Here is a 23535-nt window from a genome sequence, read left to right on the forward strand (position 1 = left end):
CACAATTACCACAATGTGTCTGACAGACATTAAATCATATTATCCTTTCAACATTTCTTCATCAAAACTCTCATTCCTACACATTTCCCTTAACATACACCCCAAACCCCCTTTTCAAGAAGATTACTTTCAGCTGCAGTTGCCTGATCAGCTTCAGTCTGTTCATTTTCTGCACTGGAAATATCAGATCCATTTTCAGGTTCTGTGTCATCCTGAAGACTTTTATCTACATCATTTGTATGGAGGTCAAGGTCCCTTTCGTGTTCTTGGGATATGTGATCAACAGTCTGAGGTGGCAAATATCTAAGTTGAGGTGATTCAGGCTCATGATGGCTTACTGGAGACTGTAACAGATGCTGCTGCTGCCGATGCCTTTCTTTTTCCATTTGTTTTGCTTCCTGTAACTGGAAATAAATAAAATTTCCAGTATTAGTAAAATAAGCAGTTTAAAATTTGGAAGGATAATGTTACCTCCAACAATCCTTTCTATAAAGTGCCATTCTCTCTATGCTTAGAAATTAAAGTTTATCAGAAATGGAGAAGATAAACTATACTAAAAACAATGAACAATGTTTACTTCTTAGGTGGCTAGAAATCAGCACATAAGAACAGAGATGAAAGACTTTCACTATAAAGCATTTTCACTGCATTTCATATTTGTGTGAAACACACACACATTCACTTTTGCTTATACATACAGAGTGAAAGTCTATAAAAATACATAAGAAGCTGGTAGTAACGGTTACCTATAGAGGGTCGAGATTAGGAAATAATAAAAGGGGAAACCAGAGTGGGAGGGAACTTGTCAGTGTTTATCCTTCTGGAGCGTGTTCTTATGTCACCTTGTCAAATATCTTTTAATAAAAAAATATTAAAATTACATTTAATAGAATTACAATGAAGGCTTAAATCACTCTACCCAGTCATCTAATAATTATGAAAAACACTGTATCTACAAATGTCTGAATTTTATTTTAGAAAAACTGTCATTATTATAATACTATCTGTAAAACTGGCTCATAAAATGTTAAAAACATTAACAGTTGGGATCACAAGATTTCATTTTTTAGCACTTTATTACTTTTCACACATCTCTTTTGGTCCTTAAGACCAGATAAGAATTGAGTCTCACAGAATTCATTTCCACCAAGATAAATCTTATACAGTACCAAATATGAACAATTCACATTCTCCAGTAATATTCCAGGTTAGGTGGAAATGCCAGAATTATATGAATTTATAAAGTAAGCTTGAATTAAAAGATTTTAATAATAAAGTCTGACAAGATTTGCTTTGTGGGGAGTTTTATTTTGTGGGGGAAGGGAAAAATTAAGGTTACCAGTAGTTAATATCAAAGAATTCAACGTCTAGCTTAGAAGATTTTAGCAAATGTGGAAGTTAAGTCATCTGTATCCCATTTTCCCTTACTTTCTCTCCCTCTTTTCCACCTTTTCTATAATTATCCACAGCACAGAACTAAATACCCTTTGTAACACAATACATGTTCATAGCCTTTACCATAATTCAGTTCTATAGTTGTTTAAGGGAAACTCTTTGCCTCAAATGTTCGTAAGATCTTCAAAGCTCATAGTCAAGTCAGTTTTGCTCGTCACTGTATAAGTGAGACCTAGCACAGTGCCAGGAACATATAAGGAACTTAATAAAAGTCTGTTAATCAAATCAAACCAATAAGACTTTGTTATTAAAAAGTGACAAAAATATTTTATTTACATCCTCCAAAAAAAGCAACAAAACCACTGTTTGTGGCTGCAAAATATTAGAAATAAATTAATGCCACTACAGAGGAGAGTGACTATATATAAAAGACTATACTATATGCTAAAGTACTATACATCTATAAAAAAGAGTGAGGAAGGTCTTTAAGGACTGATATAAAATGCTTTCTAGGACATACTGTTCAATGATAGCAAAATACAAAAGAGAATGTATAGCATGTGAGATAGCTAGTTTTCAAGACTAGCTATCACCGATGAGGTCCACCTCTCAATTTCACTCCCTTGTGTAGTCCCTTTCCACAATGTACCTGTGTGACCACTTCTGATTATAAGGTAGACATGTGGCTTCTGTCTTACATTCAAGGGGTGGAAAGAAGGGAAGAAGAGGAATGCAGTGGTAGGAATTAGGAGGAATTAGTACTTTTCTGAGTAGACCTTTTGTACAGCTCTGACTCTTAAATTGCAGTAATGTTTTACATACCTAAAAAATAAGTAAATACAGTTCGCCCTCTGTATCCATGGGTTCTACAGCTGTGGATTCAACCAACCAAGAATTGAAAATACTGATGGCGGAGGGAAAGAATGGCTGTGTCTGTACTGAACAAACATGTACAGACAACTTGTTTTTTGGTCATTATTCCCTAAACAATACAGTATAACAACTATTTACAAAGTATTAGGTATTGTAAGTAATCTAGAGATGATTTAAAGTATACAGAGGATGTGTGTAGATTATATGCAAGTATTACACCATTTTATAAAACAGACTTGAGTATCCATGGATTTTGGTATCCATGGGAGGGCCCTGGAACCAATTCCCCATGAATAATACTGAGAGATGACTGTAATTAAAACTAACCAGAATGTGACAAATACCATAAATGAAAAGCAGAGAGTAACAAATGAGTCTACTGAGGGATGACTGTAACTAAAACTAACCAGAATGTGACAAATACCAAAAATGAAAAGCAGAGAGTAACAAATGAGTCCAACTATTATCACAAAGGAATAGTATTACCCTATTGCAGAGTGTGAGGAAGAAAGGAAACTAATCTAAGTAACTAGAAAATAATATTTTGAATGGATAAGGCTAAAGACAAAAAAACCTGAAATGCTATAACCTACTTAGTAAATTTGCTTCTAACACTGGTAATGATCAGCAATTCTAAAACTAATGGGTATAAAGGATTGAATAATCAATGTATTTAGAATATAAAAGCCATATTTCTTATTGTTTAGAGAAATAAGTTTACAAATAAAGGGAGAAGACTGAAATGAACCCCATATTGTTGCACTGGAATCAGAAATATCACTATGAACACATGGTTTTATTACCAACATATGGAAACTCACATACAGGTCGTGGGAATTGAGTGGGACAGAAGGGATAGTACATAAATACACATTTCCTAACTCTATCTGCTGAGAGGCCTAGAAGCAATAACACAGAGTGACAATGAATACATCTAGCACTCAGATTTTGGTTTCTAAACACCATTCTCCAATCAAAAAAAAGAGCTAGAGCTGCTCCTTATTGAAGTGGTTGATTCCAAGGTTGAAGCTGGGAAAATTCAAAATGAGCCTGGAACATCTTGAGAATCCAGAAATTATGGAAGTACTCAAAAAAGGATGGGAGCTAGTCACAAGGACACAGGGCCAAAACTGTAATAATTTGGGCAACAAAATAAGTAACGGTAGCACACATTACAACCATAAAATAAATATCTGTGACTACAGACTGATATAAATAATTGAATAAATAATTAAGGGAGAAGAAATTCAGTTAATAAATACAGAAGTAAAGAGAGAAACAGGAAAATCATTAGGGAAATGCCACAATAATTAACTGTTGCCAACAAGACCTACTGATAGATATCAAAACTGAGGGAAGTGGGGGGAGGATCTGAGGAGAAACAGAGTATTTGCACAGTCTTAAAATATCTCCCCAAAGACATTTATTAATTGCAAAAGAAAAACTACTAACTTCATAGTGGAGGAACCTGACAGATAACTACCTTAAGCAAGTGATCAAGGTTAACATAACCAACATTAAGATATACCAACACCATGAACTCCTGACAAAACGCACTGAAAAGGACACAACAGATATTCTGGCAAAAAACTGCACAACCTCATTCTAATCATGAGAAAACATCAGAGAAAGTAAACTGAGGAAAATTCAACAAAATAAATTATTAGTATCCTTTTAAAAATGGCAAGATCAGAGTTGAGGAACTGTCACATACCGGAGAAGACTAAGACATAGAACTAAATGCATACTAAACTCAATGTGGGATCCTGGGTCAAATCTTAAAACATTAGTGGGAAAATTGGTGAAATTCAAGCAGGGTTTGTAGTTTAATTAACAGTATTGTACCAGTGTTAATTCTGCTTTTGATAATTGTACTATGTAGGTATGCAAGTTAACTGCATTAAGCGAAGCAGGGTGAAGGGTAAAAGGGATTTCTCTGCAAAACTTTTGCAATTTTTCTCTATGTTTAAAAAGAGTTCAAAATAAGAAGCTTGGTGTGAATTTTTAATAGTGAAGACCTAGGCAATTAAAAGCAATTCTCTAGTTGCTGACCTCTTAACAATCAACCTGAAGCAGTTTAAAGTATAAGGAATATCATGCCCCTTTATCATATGGGGGGTAACATGTATTTCATTTCAAAAGTACAGAATATTTCATTTCAAAAGTACAGAAATGTACTTTTTTAAGGCTTAATTAATAATTTTATTTCAGATTAAATTATTTTATATCTACATTACACTCTACTAAGCTTGAATGCAATAGAAGTAGTAATTCATAATTACTTCCACAAGGAAGATGGCAATCAGTATATTTCACATTCTATTTGTGAACAACTAAAAATACTTTGTCCAAAGTTAAATCAGTAAACCTTAAAACAAAATAAAACACAATACCACAAATCTCCAGTAAGTGGAACTGTAAATAAAAGACATTCTTTTCTACAGGTACAAAGATTTCACTCTAATTACTGTAAACTCCTTTCTATATTTAATGCCTGTTGTGTTCTATACAATCTCTCCCTTTTTAAAATACTTACTGCTTGGTTTTCCATGCGTGCAAAGATAACATTTAGCATCTGAGTGAGAGTAGCTTTGGCTGTTGTCTGATTGATGAGATTTTTGCTTGCTAAGTAGATATTGTAACATGTTCTCACAGCTTGCAGTACAGTCCCTTCATGAATTTCTATGTGTTGTGATGTTACTGCAGTAAGTAAAGCCTTTAAGAAGAAAAAAAAAAAAGGACAAAGTTAAAGAGATTTTCTTTTTCTTTTTTTTGGAGACAGTCTTTCTCGCTCTGTCACCCAGGCTGGAGTGCAGTAGTGTGATCATAGCTCACTGCAGCCTTGAACTCCTGGGCTTAAGTGATCCTCTCACAGCAGCCTCCTGAGTAGCTGCTACAGGTGAGTACCACCACAGCCAGCTGTAGGATTACAGGTAAGCACCACCACACCTGGCTAATTTTGTTTTATTTTTCTGTAGAGATGTAGTCTCTCTTTGTTGCCCAGACTGGTCTCGAACTCCTGGCTTCATGCAAGCCTCCCACCTCAGCCTCCCAAAGTACTGGGGTTACAGGCATGAGCCACCACACCCAGCCTTAAAGTGGTTTTCTGCATCTAGAGTTTCAGCACAAAAATTAATCATTTTCATATTACAATGAAAACTTTCAGAAACAATTACCACTTGCAGGTAGTATACACAGAATTTCTACTGGCCTTGAATATATCATCAACTGTTAAAATATTTGATGTTTTCCTCACTGTGGCAGTAGTTTCCACATAATCTGAAAACCATTTAACTGATTTGTTTCAACCAAGGTTTCATTTTAATGAAAATACTATTTAATTTACTAAAATGCACAGCATGAAAGCTATTACAGTAGAGCACAGATATGTCACATGAGATATCTGTTGAACTAGACCACCAACTTGGGAAGATACACATTGTGTCTTACTTGCCTCTACATTTTTCTGAGATCTTTTTTAACAGACTGAACTCAGTAATTGTGGTGGTGTTGTTATTGTTGAAGAGGTTTATAAATGTTTTAGAATAAAGCATGTAAAATAATCCTAAAGTAGCTGGGCGTAAGTGGCATATACCTGTGGCCCCACCTACTTGGAAGGCTGAGGTGGGAGGATCATTTGAGCCAGGGAGGTCAAGGCTATAGTGAGCTGTGATCATGCCACAGCACTTAGCCTGGGCAACAGAGTGTGACTGTCCCAAATTAAAAAGCAAATTCCTAAGGCAAATACTTCAATAAAATGAACAAATTTCGCCTATGTGAATTTTCACATATTGGGTTACTTCCAATTTCTCAAGAGCAAAGACTCTTTTGTCTTCTTTATGTTGTACAATGCTATGCAGAGTTAGCATTAATGGGCATTATCTTAAACCATAAATGATATGAAACTGTACATGATAGGTCAAAATGATCAACCCGTTTTGTTGTTTTCTTTTCTTTTTTGAGACAGGATCTCACTCTGTTGCCAAGCCTGAAGTGCAGTGCAGTGAACACGGCTCACTGAAGCCTCAATTCCTGGGCTCAAGTGATCCTCCCACTTCAGCCTCCTGAGTAGCTGGGACCACAGGCACACATCACCACATGCGGCTAATTTTTAAATTATTTTTTGTAGAGACAGGGTCTTGCTGTGTTGCCCAGGCTGGTCTTGAACTTCTGGGATCAGGTGACCTTCTTGCCTCGGTCTCCCAAAGTGCTGGGATTACAGGCATGAGCTACCATGCCCAGTATTTTTTTTTAGAATAAAAATATTATATGGCTTCTGAAGTAAACACCACTATAAAACTGAAAGGCTCCAAAAGGGCTGTATTCACACATGAAAGAACCCTTCATATATACATATATATAAAAACAATTTCAAAAGTACTGTACTATATATAGCACATGAAAATTTTACTGCCATAAAAACACACCATTACCATTAGCAATAACATTAAGAACTCAGTATCTGTAACAGAATGAAAACATTACTAATTTTTCCCCAAAGGAATTCAATCAAACAGGTACACTACAGCACGAACTCAGAACAGGGTTTTGCCGAGTAAGTTCAATAGACGGATGCATGCAAGGATATCAGGAGAGTTGGCAGACAAGTAGTGTCCATCTAGTGATTCATGAGTTGAGAGGACACCCTATGAAGGGTCCAACAGTACAGAAGAAACTAGAAGGGTCACAGCTTTAAGAACTACCCTGAAGTTTGATGGATGGAATATACATGAAAAACATGCCAGAAACAGAAAAGCTCTGGAAGACTCTGGGGGCTAAGCCTAAACTGAGATCTTCAAAAGAAGAGATATGAGAACATAGTTTTCCTCTAACAAACTCTTGGCATACAACATTAAAATCTCCTAATATGGAGTCTAGAAAGCATCCAAATAACCTCTTTTTTTTTTCTTGAGACTGAGTTTCACTCTGTTGCCCAGGCTGGAGTACAGTGGCATGATCTCAGCTCACTGCAACCTCCGCCTCCCAGGTTCAAACGATTCTCTTGCCTCAGCCTCCTGAGTAGCTGGAACTACAGGTGCCCACCACTATGCCCAGCTAATTTTCTTGGTATTTTTAGTAGACACGGGGATTTCACCATGTTGGCCAGACTGCTCTCAAACTCCTGACCTCAAGTGATCCGCCCAACTTGGCCTCCCAAAGTGCTGGGATTATAGGCATGAGCCACTGCGCACGGCCTCAAATAACCTGTATTATAGCTGGAATGCACATAAAATGATCTTTCCTAATATTTTAAGGTGAAAGACATCTGAATTTTGAAGATACAGATTATTAATAACAATTTTACTTTATATAATAATTACCTTTATTATCTGCAGCTGAACTCCTTCATCTGTCTGAGGGCCCTGAAAGCAGCCACATATTGTTTCAATAATTCTATCAATTAATTTTTTGCCTGGTGTTGTACTATCTGGAGCATTGCCAGTCAAGTGCCCATAAGCAATAAGTTTCTAAAACGGAGAAAGAAAACAAAGATCCTAAGTTACAAATATTATATATACTAATGCAATATACATTAAAATTACAGTATACAATTGTATATAAAAATTTTTACATAAAAATACATAGGTATTATCAAAGCCAAAGCTATACCAACTTTTTCTGTAGAAACTTTATTCTTATAAATATGTATTTATACTTGTAATAACCACAAAAACAGAACCACAATAAACCATCAGGTAATATTTTGAGAAAGCCAAGCCTTGAGAACCTGTCTCTGATGAGTTAGAATTGCTTACTGTGGCTGGGTGCAGTGGCTCATGCCTGTAATCCCAGCACAATGGGAGGCCTGCTTGCCTCCCACGCTGCCAGTCCACATTGGGCGGACTGCTTGAGCTTAGGAGTTCGAGGCCAGCCTGAGCAACATGGGGAAAACCTATCTCTACAAAAAATAAAAAATTAGCTGGGTGTGGTGGTACATGCCTATAGTCCCAGCTACTCAGGAGGCTGAGATGAGAGGACTGCTTGAGCCTTGGGAGGTGGAGGTTGCAGTAAGCCGAGATTGTGCCACTGCACTCCAACCTAGGTGATAGTGAGACCCTGTCTCAAAAAAAAAAAAAAAAAAAATTGCTTATTGCTTTCCATATAAACAAGGTTTTACTGATACTGCTTTGTGAAAATTATCTTCATGCTTTTAAATGACCCCCAATCTCTTTCCAAATGATTCATCAATATATATAAAACCCAGTTTCCATATACTAGCTGAAATAAATCATAGATTTGTTCATTCATCATTATCAGTATACCCTGGAAGGAAGGCTTCATATATTATCATTCTAATTTTCCAGTAAAAACAGATCACAAATCAGATGAACTTAACTTTAACCTAGCCTTAAGGACAAATCATATGGTCTTTTCCTAGCCACTTAATTATAGTTGAATACATATAATGCCCAAATAGTGAGAACACCTGAAAAGAGAAGTATTCCTCTACTTAGAAACTTGTCTTACAAATATAATATCTATGAGGATCCTCTGTCTATGTGTCAAACAAGGTAACAGAGTTCAGAAATTTTTCTGACATAAATGACTGCCAGAGCTAAAGTATAGCAGTTAAATATTAAATTATATTAAGCTGCCAATATTAACCTATTGCTTCATATAAAACAGCAGACACACTGCCAGGCACAGTGGCTCACACCTGTAATCCCAGCACTTTGGGAGGCCAAGGCAGGTGGATCACTTAAGGTCAGGAGTTCAAGACCAGTCTGGCCAACATGGTGAAACTGTCTCTTCAAAAAACAAACAAACAAACAAACAAACAAAATTAGCTTGGCGTGGTTACACACGCCTGTATTCCCAGCTACTTGGAAGTCTAGGGCAGGAGAATTGCTTGAACACGGGGGCAGAAGTCACAGTGAGCCAAGATTACGCCACTGCACTCCAGCCCAGGTGACAGAGCAAGCCTCCATCTCAAAAAAGTAAACAAACAAACAAACAAAAAAACAGCACTTAGAAAAATTATTTGCAAATGGTGATGTATGTAAAGTCGGCAGCAGGTTAAAAGTATTACGGATCTTGCATTTCACTGATGAGAAGAGACCAAATCAACACTTTCCATTACTGATAATCTTACTAAAGATTTTATATCCCACTAAGTTAACGATTGTTATCATTAAACTAGAAACGTCTTTTTGCAACTATTATTATGTCTTAAATATAAAAAATCATTTGGATTTTTTATCACAAAAAAGAGTATTAAAAGCTTTCATGGAAATGTCTGAATCATCAACGTGAATAATGTTTTAGAAACACATTCAAAGTAGACAGTTTTTAGAAAGTGCCATTTTACACATACCTGTAAGCAATCTAGAGATGTACTAACTATGCGGGGACATTTGGACTGGCATGCCAACTCAAAAGGCAAGAAGTACTTGTCTGCTTCAATAAAATTTGTCTTTGATTTCACTGGTGGAAGGGTGCTTGATCCAGCTTTTGCTTCTCCATGAGGAGGACTAAATGAAAAAGAAAAGTCTGATTATAGCATATCACATTTATAATATTGATGATAAACCCATGTAGAAACACAGAATTTCAGTTCTAAAAGGAATCTTGCTAAACCAGTCGTCTATCTTCCCATATTTCAAGAGGAAACTCAAGCCCAGAGAAGTGAAGTGGTTTGCCACATGGTCAAAAGCTAGTGTCCAGAGCTGTGACTGAACACAAGACACTGAAATCTTGTCTGCAAAACTGGTCTACAAAAACTGTGAAATTCAAGGTGCTTCTATTACAGAAATATTTTATTGTCACTTAACAAATTTGGCATTATAATACCTTAAAAAGCAATGGCCTATTTGTCCTTAAGTCAAAAAGTGAGCTTTTTAGTTATTCGATATTGCCCTAAAAAGGTCAACACTACCAAAAAACCTAATAATTTTTTCAAATATGAATCAAAGTCTACGAAAAGACTCTGAAGGCTATCTTATGGTATTTTAGAAGTATCTTTAGATACTTATTTACATGAGAATCTTTTTGTATTTTTAAGTATGCTTAGAGCAGAGCCTGGTGGCTCATGTGTGTAATCCCAACACTTTGGGAAGCCGAGGCGAGCGGGTGACTTGAGTCCAAAAGTTCGAGACCAGTCTGGGCAATATGGCAAAATCCCATCTCTACAAAAAATTAACACAGGCATGGTGGTGCTAGCCTGTAGTCCCAGGTACTCGGCAGGCTGAGGTGGGAGGATCACTTGAGCCTGGGAAGTGGAAGTTGCAGTGAGCTGTGATCACACCACTGCACTCCAGCCTGGGCAACAGAGCGAGACCCTGTCTCCAAAAAAACACGTGCATACATTTTTATAAATATATATAAAAATAGGTTTTAAGAAATATAATCATATATTTTGTTTGTTTTTATGTAACTGTATTTCTTAAAACCTATTTTTAAAGTTGATTTTACTATAAACTCACATGCAGAAAATTTGCCACACTAAAATACAGATGACTGTATTGTTTTAACCAAGACTGACAAGTTTGAAAATTATTTTTACTAAAGAAAAGAAATCCCACAAACCTCTGTTTTTCAGTTTCTGCTTTTATTTCCTCTGAGGGGGAAAAAAAAAGAAGCATACATTAGAAAACTTGACAACAAAAAGACTGAGTAATTTCATAATAACTTTTATAAACTCATTTGGAACTTCTACATAAAGTTGGAAAGAATGCAAATTTAATAAAAATTAGGTGCTAAAATTGTTCCATCTAAATTTTTTAATTTACACAAATAATATAAAACTATATGAATAGGCACATTAACAATCACAAGGATAAGTGAAGTTATAGATTATTAATTCCCAACACATTTCCTTTTCTCAAAATATTTTCTTTTTTGTCAAGTAACTATTTATATTAAGTAGAAGTATTAATATTAAGAACACGGCCAAGTTCAGTGGCTCACGCCTGTAATCCTAGTGCTTTGGGAGACCAACGCAGGAGGATCACTTGAGGCAAGGAGTCTGAGATCAGCCTGGGCAACAAACACCCCATCTCTACAAAATAAAAAAAAAAATGTAAATCAGCTGGGCATGGTGGTGTACACCTGCAGTCCTAGCTATGTGGAACAGGGGGTTGAGGTAGGAAGGTCCCTTGAGCCCAGGAGTTAAAGGTTACAGTGAGCTATAACCACTAGACTCCACTACACTCCAGCCTAGGCACAGGAACAAGACCCTGTCCTCCCAGCAAAAAAAAAAAAAAATCACAACAGAATAATGTGTATGCTATATTTTGAAGTCACAAAATATATGGCAGATGTTTGGGGACAGGGGGAAAAACACCTCCATGTACCAACCTTGAGATTACCCCAGGGAGATTATCAGACCAGAACTATAACTTCTTAAATATGTTTGTGCATTGATATTTAACTACTTTTTCTATTTATGACTATACAAGGCCCTATAAAATACACATGCTCAATTTAATGGGAAATTTTCCCTTTCACTATTTACACTATGAGGTATGAGATAAATTAGACAAATCCTACCTGTAATAGAAGAACCTTAAATTTAATTGGCTGAGCGCAGTGGCTCATGCCTGTAATCCCAGCACTTTGGGAGGCCAAGGTGGGCAGATCACCTGAGGTCAGGACTTTGAGACCAGTCTGGCCAACGTGGTGAAACATCGTCTCCACTAAAAATACAAAAATTAGCCAGGCATGGTGGTGTGCGCCTATAACCCCAGCTACTCGGAAGGTTGAGGCAGGAAAATCACTTGAACCTGGGAGGCGGAGGTTGTAGTGAGCCAAAATCACACCACTACCCTCCAGCCTGGGTGACAGAGTAAGACTCCATCTCTTTAAAAAAAAAACTTTATTAATTAATTTATATATTGGGGAATCTGACTGATTGACTAAATCTGCTTGAAATTTGGAAGAAAGGTTTTCAAATGTGTGCCAAGTACTACTACACTTTACATATACTAAACTTTACACGACTATTACACTTTACATGCAACTAATGTATTTATGTTTGGCAACAATCCTATGAGGTATGTACTATTATATCTTCATTTTAAAGACTGGAAAATTGAGGAAGAGAGGTTGAATAACTTGCCCAAGGGTTGCATGGCTTGGACGTATGGCTAATCAGGCTTCAATAAATATTAGGTAATCTAACTACAGATGCTGGTTTATTAACCACTCTATAACATAGGTGTATCTGAGAAACTGAACAAAATGTGCTAAACTGGGGTATGATAAACAATCACTGGCCTATACATTATTATTTAACACTATCACTAACTGAGCATCTTTCATGTATCAGATACTGTATTAAACTCTTTAAAAAGCGACTTTGCCAAATCACTTTGCTATACAATTTCTACAATTGATTCGCACAATCCATACAACTTATTCATACAATACGTACACATTTACTCATTGCCTACTGTGTGCCAGGCATTGGATGTTCAGTATTTCAGTTTAGCTTTCTGTGAAACAAACCCCTTTCCATTTTATCACTGGTAGAACTAGAAGGGAGACAGTGTAAAAATATTATCTGCAGCTATTTAAAATACTACTTTAATAAAGGTTCACAATGATATTTAAGTTCTGTATATCAGCTACCAAGATTTCACGGTTCACCAACAGATACAATCAAAAATAATCTAAATCACTTTAAAATATATGTGTGGGCTGGGCGCAGTGGCTCACACCTATAATCCCAACACCTTGGGAAGCAGAGGCACATCGATCACTTGAGGTCAGGAATTCGAGACCAGCCTGGCCAACATGGTGAAACCCCATCTCTACTAAAAATACAAATATTAGCCAGGTGTGGTGGTGCACGCCTGTAGTCCCAGCTACTTGGGAAGCTGAGGCACAAGAATCGCTTGAACCCAGGATGCGGAAGTTGCAGTGAGCCAAGATTACACCACTACACTCCAGCCTGTGCGACAGAATGAAACTCCGTGTCAAAAATAAATACAATAAAATATATGTATGGATAAGGAAGAAATGCTGTGCTGACTGCCCTAAACCGTCATAAAATAATTTAAGTACTTTTCATTTTTTAAAATTATCATTATTTAAGAGGCTGAGATACTACTACAAACCAGTAAGGTAGGAAAAAGGCAAGGCAGGGGAAAAGGAGCTGGCAGTTTTTGTATAAGGTGAATTCCCATTTATAAAATAATTCCAGAATAGGGTATTCTAGTTAAGTAAATTATACACTAGGAATATCAGAGGAAGTGAAACATTTTAAAGAGCACTGTGTTTTGATACCAAATATCTCTAAATAACTGTAAGCATGAGAAACAACTCTAATTTCACTAACTACTAGATTATAAAGGTTCCTTATATTCTAAAACATGGGTGAACAAAAGCCTACCGTATGTTTTTGTGCAGTCCATGAGTGGAAGAATAGTTTTTACAGATAAACGTCTGCAATCAACTTGATAGGGAAACTAAGGATCAGAATAAAAAATGGCCAGTTCTAAGGTCAGATAGCTGATAGGCAGTGATCCAGAAACTTGTTTCTCTAGTCGATTTGTTTGTTTGTTTTTGTGAGATGGAGCTTCGCTCTTGTTGCTCGGGTTCAAGCGATCCTCCGGCCTCAGCCTCCCGAGTAGCTGGGATTACAGGCATGCGCCACCACACCCAGTTAATTCTGTATTTTTAGTAGAGACAGGGTTTCTCCATGTTGGTCAGGCTGGTCTTGAACTCCTGACCTTAGGTGATCAGCTGGCCTCGGACTCTCAAAGTGCTGGGATTACAGTCATGAGCCACCGCGCGTGGCCTTGTTTCTCTAGTCTTAAACTAGCGTATTACCCACTACATTGTGCTATATTTAAGCAAACTTCTAATAACTGGCACAAAAGAACTGAAAAATATCATTCTACAATTATCATGGCAAACACATTACATTCCCCCGTCATCTGCAGGGGATATATTCCAAGACCTCAGTGGATGCCTGAAACCTCAGATTAAATCAAACTTGATTTCTGTCAACTAGAACATGTTTCTGTTCACGTCTTTCACGACAAATTTAATGCCTTTTTCATCTTAACTAAGCACTTATCACATACTATGGCCATAATTTTCAGTTTGAAGTTCGACAGCAAAACTAGCAAGAATTCTTTTTCCTTCTTCATAATTTCAGACAGAAGATTCTTTCTTACCACAGATCTTAGTAACCTCAGCATATGATTTTTTTTTTCTTAAGTTGAGAACTTTCACCTTTTCACTTAAAGAAAGCACTTCACAAGCTTCTCTTTGGCATATCTGAACTGCCAGTATCACCACTCTTGTGCTTTGGGGCTATTAAGTAAAATAAGGGTGACCTGAACACAAGCATGCCCTAATGCAACAGTCAGTTGTGATAACTGAGATGGTTACTAAGTGACTAAACGGGAAGGTAGCTTATAAAACATGGAGACACTGGACAAAGATTCACATCCTGGGTAGGACAGGGCAAGATTTCATCATGCTACTAAGAATGGCATACAATTTAAAACTTAAGAATTGCTTATTTATGGAATTTCTATGTAATATTTTCTAGCCAAGTCAACACTGTTTATAAGGCGCAGGACTTGTTTAACGAACAGGAAAGACTTTTTTTTTTTTAAACTGAGTATGTACAAGTTATACCTAATCTCCTAAGTATATTAAACATCTCCCCTCATAGTATTATTTTTACTATCAACTTGTTTAGCTGCTCTTTTTTCCACTTTGACAGTACAAATACAACCCCCAAAATAAAATTTATATGGATTCAACAAATTTTATTATCTACACACTATGAATTATTTGTATTTACCTCTCATTACATCAATTTTGTCTTATATATAGTGTAATTTACAAAGTGACAGCAGCTACTCAATGCAAACTAAAGTGATAATTTAAGGAAAGCTCTCAAAGGCAAATGGATAGTTTTGTTTGTCTGTTTTGTTTTCCTTTTTTTAAGACGGAGTCTCACTCTGTTGCCCAGGCTAAAGTGCAGTGGTGCAATCTCAGGACGCTGCAACCTCCTCTTCCCGGGTTCAAGCAATTCTCCTGTCTCAGCCTCCTGAGTAGCTGGGATTACGGGGTGCCCGCCACCATGCCCAGCTAATTTTTGTATTTTTAGTAGAGTCGAAGTTTCACCATGTTGGCCAGGCTGGTCTCAAACTCCTGACCACAGGTGATCCACCCGCCCTGGCCTCCCAAAGTGCTGGGACTACAGGCGTGCGCCACCGCGCCCAGCCACAAATGGATAGTTTTTAATAAACACATTAGAACCTACACATCCAAAGCATTGTCTCCTTCAAAGCAGTAACTGTGGGAGTCTATATATCAATTACCATAATGCTGCTAGTATTCAAAAATATTTATGGAATTCATCTTTTTGTGTTTCTTTCCTGTTTGCCTCTTTCTTTTAAATGAATAAACTCACAAAGGAAAATTCTCTAGAAAGAGAATCAAACCAGCCACCAATTAATCACAAGTAGCTTTGAGCCAAGTCTGAAGAAAGGAATGTGACTACAAAAGTTAACTTCAGTATTTCTGTGATCTGACTCAAACTTTATGTGTGCAAGCACTATTCTAAGAAATTATTAGTAAATGTAAATTCCATGGACAAGGAAGAAGAATGGAACAATCTCATTAACCTAGTAGGGCAAGGATGTATTAGGAAGAAAAGGGGTTCTGGCTTGCATAACTGGATAACAGAGGTACTTAGCCACAATGCCATTTTCTCAATGTGCAGGGGTAGAGTTGGAGGAGTAGGAGTGAAGAAGAGTTAATGGTCATGTTTTATTTTAAGTAACTGTGGGATATTTAAGTGGCAATATTCAGCAAGAATCAAGATTTATGAATTTGAAAACTGGGAGAGTGTGGCCGACTATATTTCCCAAAAAGACCACTATGGTGTCTGCCATCCCACATGTTCTTCTACAGAGTGACCTTGCCACCAGGAGATAGTCTAATTCCCCTCCCCTTAAATCTGGGCTGGCCTTAGAGATTCATTTATAGCCAACAGAATGCAGTGGAAGTGACAGTTAACAACAGCTGAGGTTAGGTCAGAAAGGCCAAGCAGCTCCTGCCTGATTCTCTTATAACAGAATTACTGGCTTTCCAGGCATCCCCTCTTGGAGCCCAGTAGCCCTACTGTGAGAAGCCCAAGCCACATGGAGGCTACATAAAAATAGTTCCATCACCAGTTCCAGCTGAGCCCAGCTTTCAAAGTCATCACCATCCAGGCACCAGACATGTAAGTAAAGATGGCTCCAGAGGATTCCAATTCCTGGCCATTCACATCTCCCTCAGTCATTTCAGTTTGCCCAGCTGAGGCCCCAGACACTGTGGAGCAGCAGCATACCCCATCTGAATTCCTGACACACAGAACCTGTAAGCATAATAAAATGATCACTGCATTACACTACTAAGTCTTGGGTGGTTTATTATACAAAGATAGATACCTGGAATAGGAAAAGTTAAAGAGGCTTAGAGAGAATGGGGTTTGAAATAACTTCTTGGCAAATGGGAGAGACAGCTACCTAGAGGTACAAAAGGATTGCCAGGATCATGGAAAGTTCTTTTAATGTGTTGTGAAAATTCAGATAAGGAAACCACATGGTTAGCAGATACAGAGCTTAATAAAATGCAGCTAGGGCTTTGTTCCCTAAATCAATTCCTTTGTAATATGCCTGGCAATCCCTGACTCCTCCCCTCAAGATGGAGGCTGAACTTCACCTCTTAAGTGAAATATTCCACAGCCTCAGCCTTTTGCCCATTTGCCATTCTCACTCATCATCCCTGCTTATGTGCTCCCATAGAACCAAGGACCTATTTTTATAAGGCACTTATTTATAAAGCACTGAGATTATTTGCTTACCTTTGATTCTGAGCTACCTGAATGCAAGGAACTTTTTATTTTTAAATTTAATTTTATTATTTTAATGGACACATATTAATTGTACATATTATATATTTATGGGGTACAATTAGGTGTTTTGATATGTTTTTACAATATGGAATGACCAAATCAAGCTAATTAACAAATCCAAGTCACATACTTTATTTTTTATTGTAAAAACATTTAAAATCTACTTTTAGTAATTTTGAAATATATAATGCATTATTACTTATTACAGTCACAGTAGCTAAGATATGGAGGCAACCTAGGTGTCCATCATCAGATGAATGGATAAAGAGAATCTTATAAAATATACAAAATGGAATACCATTCCACCTTAAAAAGAAGGAAATCCTGTCATTTGCGACAACATAGGCAAGATATTACACTAAGTGAAAAAATGGAAGATATTAATGGAAGATATTACGCTAAGTGAAAAAAGGCAGAGAAAGACACATGATTTTACTTGTATATGGAATCTAAAAAAGTCAAACTGATAGAAGTAGAGAGTAGAATGAGGGTTACCAGAGGTTAGAGGAGGTACATAAATGGGGAAAAGAGAGATAGTGATTAAAGCATACAAAATTTCAGCTACACCAGAAGAATAAGCTTTAGTGATCTGTTACATACAACAGGGACATTTTTCATTCTTCTTTGCATTCCTAGCATCTAGCACAGTGTGAGTTACATAGTAAGCAGACATTTAATAAACGCTACCATATTCTGGAGAACTAAAAGAGAAAGAAAAAAATAACATCTTGTTCTTTGCTATTTTCTTTGCTTTTCCTTCGCATACCTTCCCTACTTATGATTATTACATATAACATCAGGGACAGAGAGTGACACTGTTCCTAAAGCCATCTGTTTTGAGTTTATACAAAGTGTAACCTCTACTTAGATTCATAAGTTTTTAAACAATTTAACTGGTTAGAAGAAACAAACTATGAAGCCCAGGTGATATGGAGAAAAAAATACTTTTTACTCATCAGCATCAGAGTCTCAGATAAGGGGGGTGTTAACTAGCCTCTTTTTTCAAACAAAACAAAATCTTGTGAATGGTCTTAATCAATAGTTTTCCAACGTTTCTGACTGCACACCACTATCCTGGATCCCAGAAAACACCTACACATATGTTATGGAAATAAAAATTTAATTATTATCCTTGTTATTCTGGGATATATTTTCATTTTCTATTCTATTAAAAACCAATCATAACACCAGCCATAGGCCACAAAATTGACTTCATGATCCAATGCTGGGTTGTAATCACTAATACAAAATACTTTGGTATTATACACAAACCTATAGATTCAGCTGAGCAAACCCAAACAGGATAGAAATCCAAGTCAAGACACATCAGAATCCAACCCCAGAAAACTAAAGACAAAACAATCTTGAAAGCAGGTAGAAAGAAATGACATAATATCGACAGAAGAAAAATGATTAGAGTGACAGTGGATTTCTTATTGAACACTATGGAAGCCAATGGGGGATGTGGCACAACATTTCCAAGAGCTGAAAGAAAAGATCTGTCACCCAGAGTTATACAGATAATCTGTGAAAAATCCTAAAGGAATAGTTTAGTAAAATCAAGATCTTCTCAGATGAAGGATAACCAAAAAAAAAAAAAAAAAAAAACCTGTCACCACAAGATCTATCCTAAAAGAATAACTGAAGTTCTTCCAACACGAAGGAAATCATAAGTTTTGAAACACCGTGAAGAATGGGAAGTGTAAAAATACGGAAACGTTCAACACTATTCTCTTGAGTTTTAAAAATTATGTTACACATTTAACACAAAAAATAAAACACTGTCTTATGTGGTTCCTAATGTATGTAGAGGAACTATTTAACACAATACTATAGAAAGGGAAGATAAAAGGACCTAAATGGAGCTAAGGTTTTTCTACAGGTTACTCAAACAGGTAAAATGCTGACATCAGTATACTGTGAAAAGCCATGTATGAATAATGTAATGTCTAGTACAACCACCAAAAACCAAATATAAACTCCAACAGAACAATCAAATGGAATTCTAAAAATTTTTCAAGAAGTCCACATAAAGGCAGGAAAATGGACAACCAAAAACAGAGGGAACAACAGAAAGCAAAAGTAAAATAGCAGACTTATGCCCTTGTATATAAATTTACATTAAATATAAAAGGTCCAAGCACAACAATTAGAAGACATTTAGCTGGGTGTGGTACTGTGCACCTAGAATCCCAGCTACTTGGGAGGCTGAGCCAGGAAGATCACTTGAGCTCAGGAGTTCATTTTTTGAATTTCCTTGCATTGGGCTTTGCCTTTGTCTGGTCCTTCCCTGATTAGCTTAAGAATTAACCTCCTCAATTCTTTTTCAGGTAAATCAGGGATTTCTTCTTGGTTTGGATCCACTATTGGTAAACTAGTATGATTTTTGTAGGATGCTGACAGGCCTAGTTTTGTCATATTACCAGGGTTGGTTTTCTGGTTCCGTCTCATTTGGGTAGGCTCGGTCAGAGGGAGGTCTAGGGCTGAAGGCTGTTGTTCAGATTTTTCTGTCCCACAGGGTGTTCCCTTGATGCAGTACTCTCCCCCTTGTCCTATGGATGTGGCTTCCTGTGAGCCGAACTGCAGTGATTGTTGTCTCTCTTCTGGGTCTAGGCAACCAGAGAGTCTACCCAGTTCCAAGCTTGGTACTGGGGCTTGTCTGAACAGAGTCCTGTGATTAGCCATGGATACCAGTGCCAGTTCCGGCGGAGGTGGTGGAGGGTGCAATGGACTCTGTGAGGATTCTTAGCTTTGATGGTTTAATGCTCTATTTTTGTGCTGGTTGGCCTCCTGCCAGGAGTGGCGCCTTCCAGAAAGTATCAGCTGTACTAGTGTGGAGAGGGACCTGCAGTGGGCAGGGCCCTAGAACTCCCAAGATTATACACCTCACCCTTTATCTTACACTATCAGGGTGGGTAGGGAAGGACCATCAGGTGGAGGAGGGGCTAGGCAGGTCTGAGCTCAGACTCTTCTTGGGTGGGTCTTGCTATGGCTGCTGTGGGGGATGGGAGTGAAATTCCCAGGTCAATGGAGTTGTGTGTCTAGGAGATTATGGCTGCCTCTGCTGAGTCATCCAGGTTATCAGCCAAGTGGGGGAAAGCTGGCAGTCACAAGTCTCACCCAGTTCCCAGAAAAACCGAAGGGTCAGTCTCACTCCCACCTTGCTCCCCTGCAACAGCCCCAAGTCTGTTTCCAGGTGGAGGGCAAAAGGAGCTTAAAAACTTGCCTAAGGCTTTCTGCCTCCCAGCTGCGAAAGAAAAGGGCTTTAGTTCTTCCCCTGACTATGAAGTCTACAAGCACAGATGGATTAAAACCCTCCCCTGAGTTCTGACCAGGAGGCTTCTCATTCAAATTGTTACAAAATTCAGCTAGAGAATTCCTTCTCCCAGTGGAGTTTTACCCCCTGCTCCTCTGGCCAACCTCGATGGATCTCTGTGGTGCCAGACAGGAATGGGCGGCTTGGGGACCTAGCAAGCTCTCAGGGCCTTTCTGCTGCTTCCTCTACCCCTGTATTTCGCTTGGCTCAACTAACTTGACTCAGCTCCAGGTAAAGTCAGAAACTTCTCCCGCAAACAGACCTTCAGCATCTCCAGTGGGGGTGTGTGTTCAGGAGAGGAGGGTCTCCCTTTCCCACTTCTGCAGTTGGGGCACTCACAGTATTTGGCAGGGAGGGCGGGGGGATCTCCCAGGTCCTGCAGAAGCAGTCCACTTCCTTCAGAGGGTCTGTGGGTCCTCTCAGGATTGCTGGTTTGTTCTTGCAGTCGATCTGGAGCTAAAACTCACAATGCAAGCCTCCGCATGCTGCTCTGTCCGGAGCTGCAATCTAGTCCTGGCTCCTGTCCTCCATGATCCCAAAATCTTTGAGCCCAGGAGTTCAAAAGCAGTCGGGGAAACATAGCAGGACCCCAACTCTATAAAAAAATTTTAAAAATTAGCTAGGTGGGCATGGTGGCATGTGCCTGTAGTGTCAGCTACTCAGGAGGCTGAGACAGGAGGACTGCTTGAGCAAGCTATGATCACACCACTGCACTCCAACCTAGGCAACAGAGCAAGACCATCTCTTAAGAAAGAAAACACACATACCCACACACCTGTGTAATATAGTAGGATGGAAGTAAACAGATGGAAAAAGATATCAAAAGAAAGCAGGCATGGCTATATTAATATCAGATAAAGTAGAACTGAAAACAAAAAGTGACCAGAACAAAGGATATTACACAATGATACAAGGGTCAAATACATCAAGAATACATAGTAATCCTAAATGTGTATATAACAAAGAGCTTCAAAATAACATGAAATTGAAATGGATAGAACTGAAAGGACAAACAGACAAATCTGCTATTATAGCTGAAGAATTAAACATCCCTCTTACAACAATACAACTACTAGACAAAAAAAATCACTAAGGATACAGAACTGAACAACACCATCAGTCGGCAGGGTATAAATTTATAGAATACTCCACTGAATAACAGACAGACACACATTATTTTTAAATGTCCATGGAACATTCACCACGACAGTCCATATTCTGGGCCATAAAACAAATCTCAACAAAGTTAAAAGTACTGAGATCATACAGAGTGTGTTCTTCTTTTTCTGAGTAAAGTGAAAGCAAGTTTATTAAGAAAGTAAAGGAATACAAGAATGGCTACTCCATACGCAGAGCAGCCCAGAATGTGTTCTCTACCAAAATGAAATAAAAATAGGAATCATGGAGAAAAACTAGTATTTCCAAACACTTGGAAATTAAACAACACACTTCTAAATAATCCATGGGTCAGGAGGAAGTCTTAAGGGAAATTTTTAAAAAACACATGGAACTCAATAAAAATAAAAATATAACATTTTATGGGATACAGCTAAAGCATCCTTAAAGGGAGACTTACAGCACTTAATACTTCATTAGAAAAAAGTCACAAATCTAAGCTCCCACCTTAAGAAACTAGGAAAAGAAGCACAGAATAAACCCAAAGCAAGCAGAAAAAAAGGAAAAATAATAAATACAAGAGCAGAAATCAACAAAACTGAAAATAGAAACATAGGAAAAATCTATTTAAAAAGCTGATTGATAAGATCAATAAAATTGAAACTCCAGCAAGAGGAAGGAAAAAATAAAGCAGGGTATCACTACAAACACTGCAGACATTAAGAGGGACTAGGTACAAACAATTCTACATACATAAATCTGAGAATTGAGATGAATAGACCAATTCCTCAAGAATCACAAGCTACCACAATTCTTCCAATACGAAATAGATCATTTGAATAGTCCTGTAACTATTAAAGACATTGAATTCATAGTTTAAAAACTACCAAAAGTGAAATATCTTGGACCAGATGGTTTCACCTGAGAATTCTACCATGTTTATAAAAGAATTTATATCAATTCTGTACAATCTCCTCTAGAAAATATTAAGGGATAAAACACATCTCAGTTGCTTTCCCGAGGCCAATATTATCTTGATAACAAAACTGGACTGTTGTATAATTCTTTTTGGTTTTTTCCTGAGACAGGGTCTCACTCGGTTGCCCAGGCTGGAGTGCAGCAGTGCAATCACAGCTCACTGCAGCCTAAACCTCCCCAGGCTCCATGATCCTCCCACCTCAGCCTCCCGAATATCTAGGACACAGGTATGCGTCACCATACCCAGCTAATTTTTATATTTTTTGTAGAGACAGGGTTTTGCCATGTTGCTCAGGCTGGTCCTGAGCTCCTGGGTTCAAGTGATCTGCCCTCCTCGACCTCCCAAAGTTCTGGGATTACAGGCACGAACAACCATTCCCAGCCTGGACTGTTGTATCATTAAGAATCTTGTTGGTCTTTGTCCTTGGTTCAGGGAGGGAGCCTCTAATCCTCTGAAACTTCCTAATAGGAGCATCTTTATTATTCATGGTAAACCCCTCTGACAGTTTCAGGATAGGGATTAGTGAAAGACCAACTATATGAGTAAAGTTTGGGCTTTGAACCACATGATCTCAGCCCCATCTCCAAAGAGCTCCGGGAGGGGGCTGCAGTTCAGATTCAATCATGTGACCAATGACTCACTCAATAATTCCTGTGTAATGCCACCCCAACAAAAACTCTGGACACCCAAAGCTTGGGTGAGCTTTCCTGGTTAGTGATACACATCGATGAGCTGGGAGGGTAAAGCATTCTGAGGACACAAAAGCTTTGTGTCTGGGGCCCTTCCAAACTCATCCTATAGTTCTCTCCTTTTGAATTATCCTAATTTGTGTCCTTTATAACAAAACCACAATCCTGAAACAGCACTTTCCTGAGTTCTGTGAATTGCTCTACTTAACGCGAGGAGCTAACAGAAACCCCTGAATTTGTAGCCAGTTGGTCAGAACTGCAGGTGGTCTGGAAACTCTCAAGCATATAGCTGGTATCTGAA

General features: G+C 37.9%; 1 protein-coding gene across 7 annotated transcripts in view; it reads right to left on the reverse strand.

The window, feature by feature from the left end:
- The window catches only part of ARFGEF1 (ARF guanine nucleotide exchange factor 1), a 145445-nt gene that overhangs the window by 95321 nt on the left and 26589 nt on the right, over positions 1-23535 (reverse strand). For 6 of the 7 annotated variants that reach the window (XM_065519316.2, XM_065519315.2, XM_005563485.5 and 3 more), the window contains 5 exons: positions 10795-10825; positions 9584-9740; positions 7590-7736; positions 4805-4984; positions 128-404 (listed from right to left, as the gene is read on the reverse strand). In XM_065519316.2, coding sequence (XP_065375388.1) covers positions 128-404; positions 4805-4984; positions 7590-7736; positions 9584-9740; positions 10795-10825 — 792 coding nt within the window. Of the gene's footprint in view, positions 1-127; positions 405-4804; positions 4985-7589; positions 7737-9583; positions 9741-10794; positions 10826-20789; positions 21046-23535 lie in introns of all 7 variants that reach the window. The other variant, XM_073998903.1, reaches the window with a different exon arrangement.

This window comes from Macaca fascicularis, chromosome 8 (genome assembly GCF_037993035.2).
Source record: "Macaca fascicularis isolate 582-1 chromosome 8, T2T-MFA8v1.1".
Lineage (NCBI taxonomy): Eukaryota > Metazoa > Chordata > Mammalia > Primates > Cercopithecidae > Macaca > Macaca fascicularis.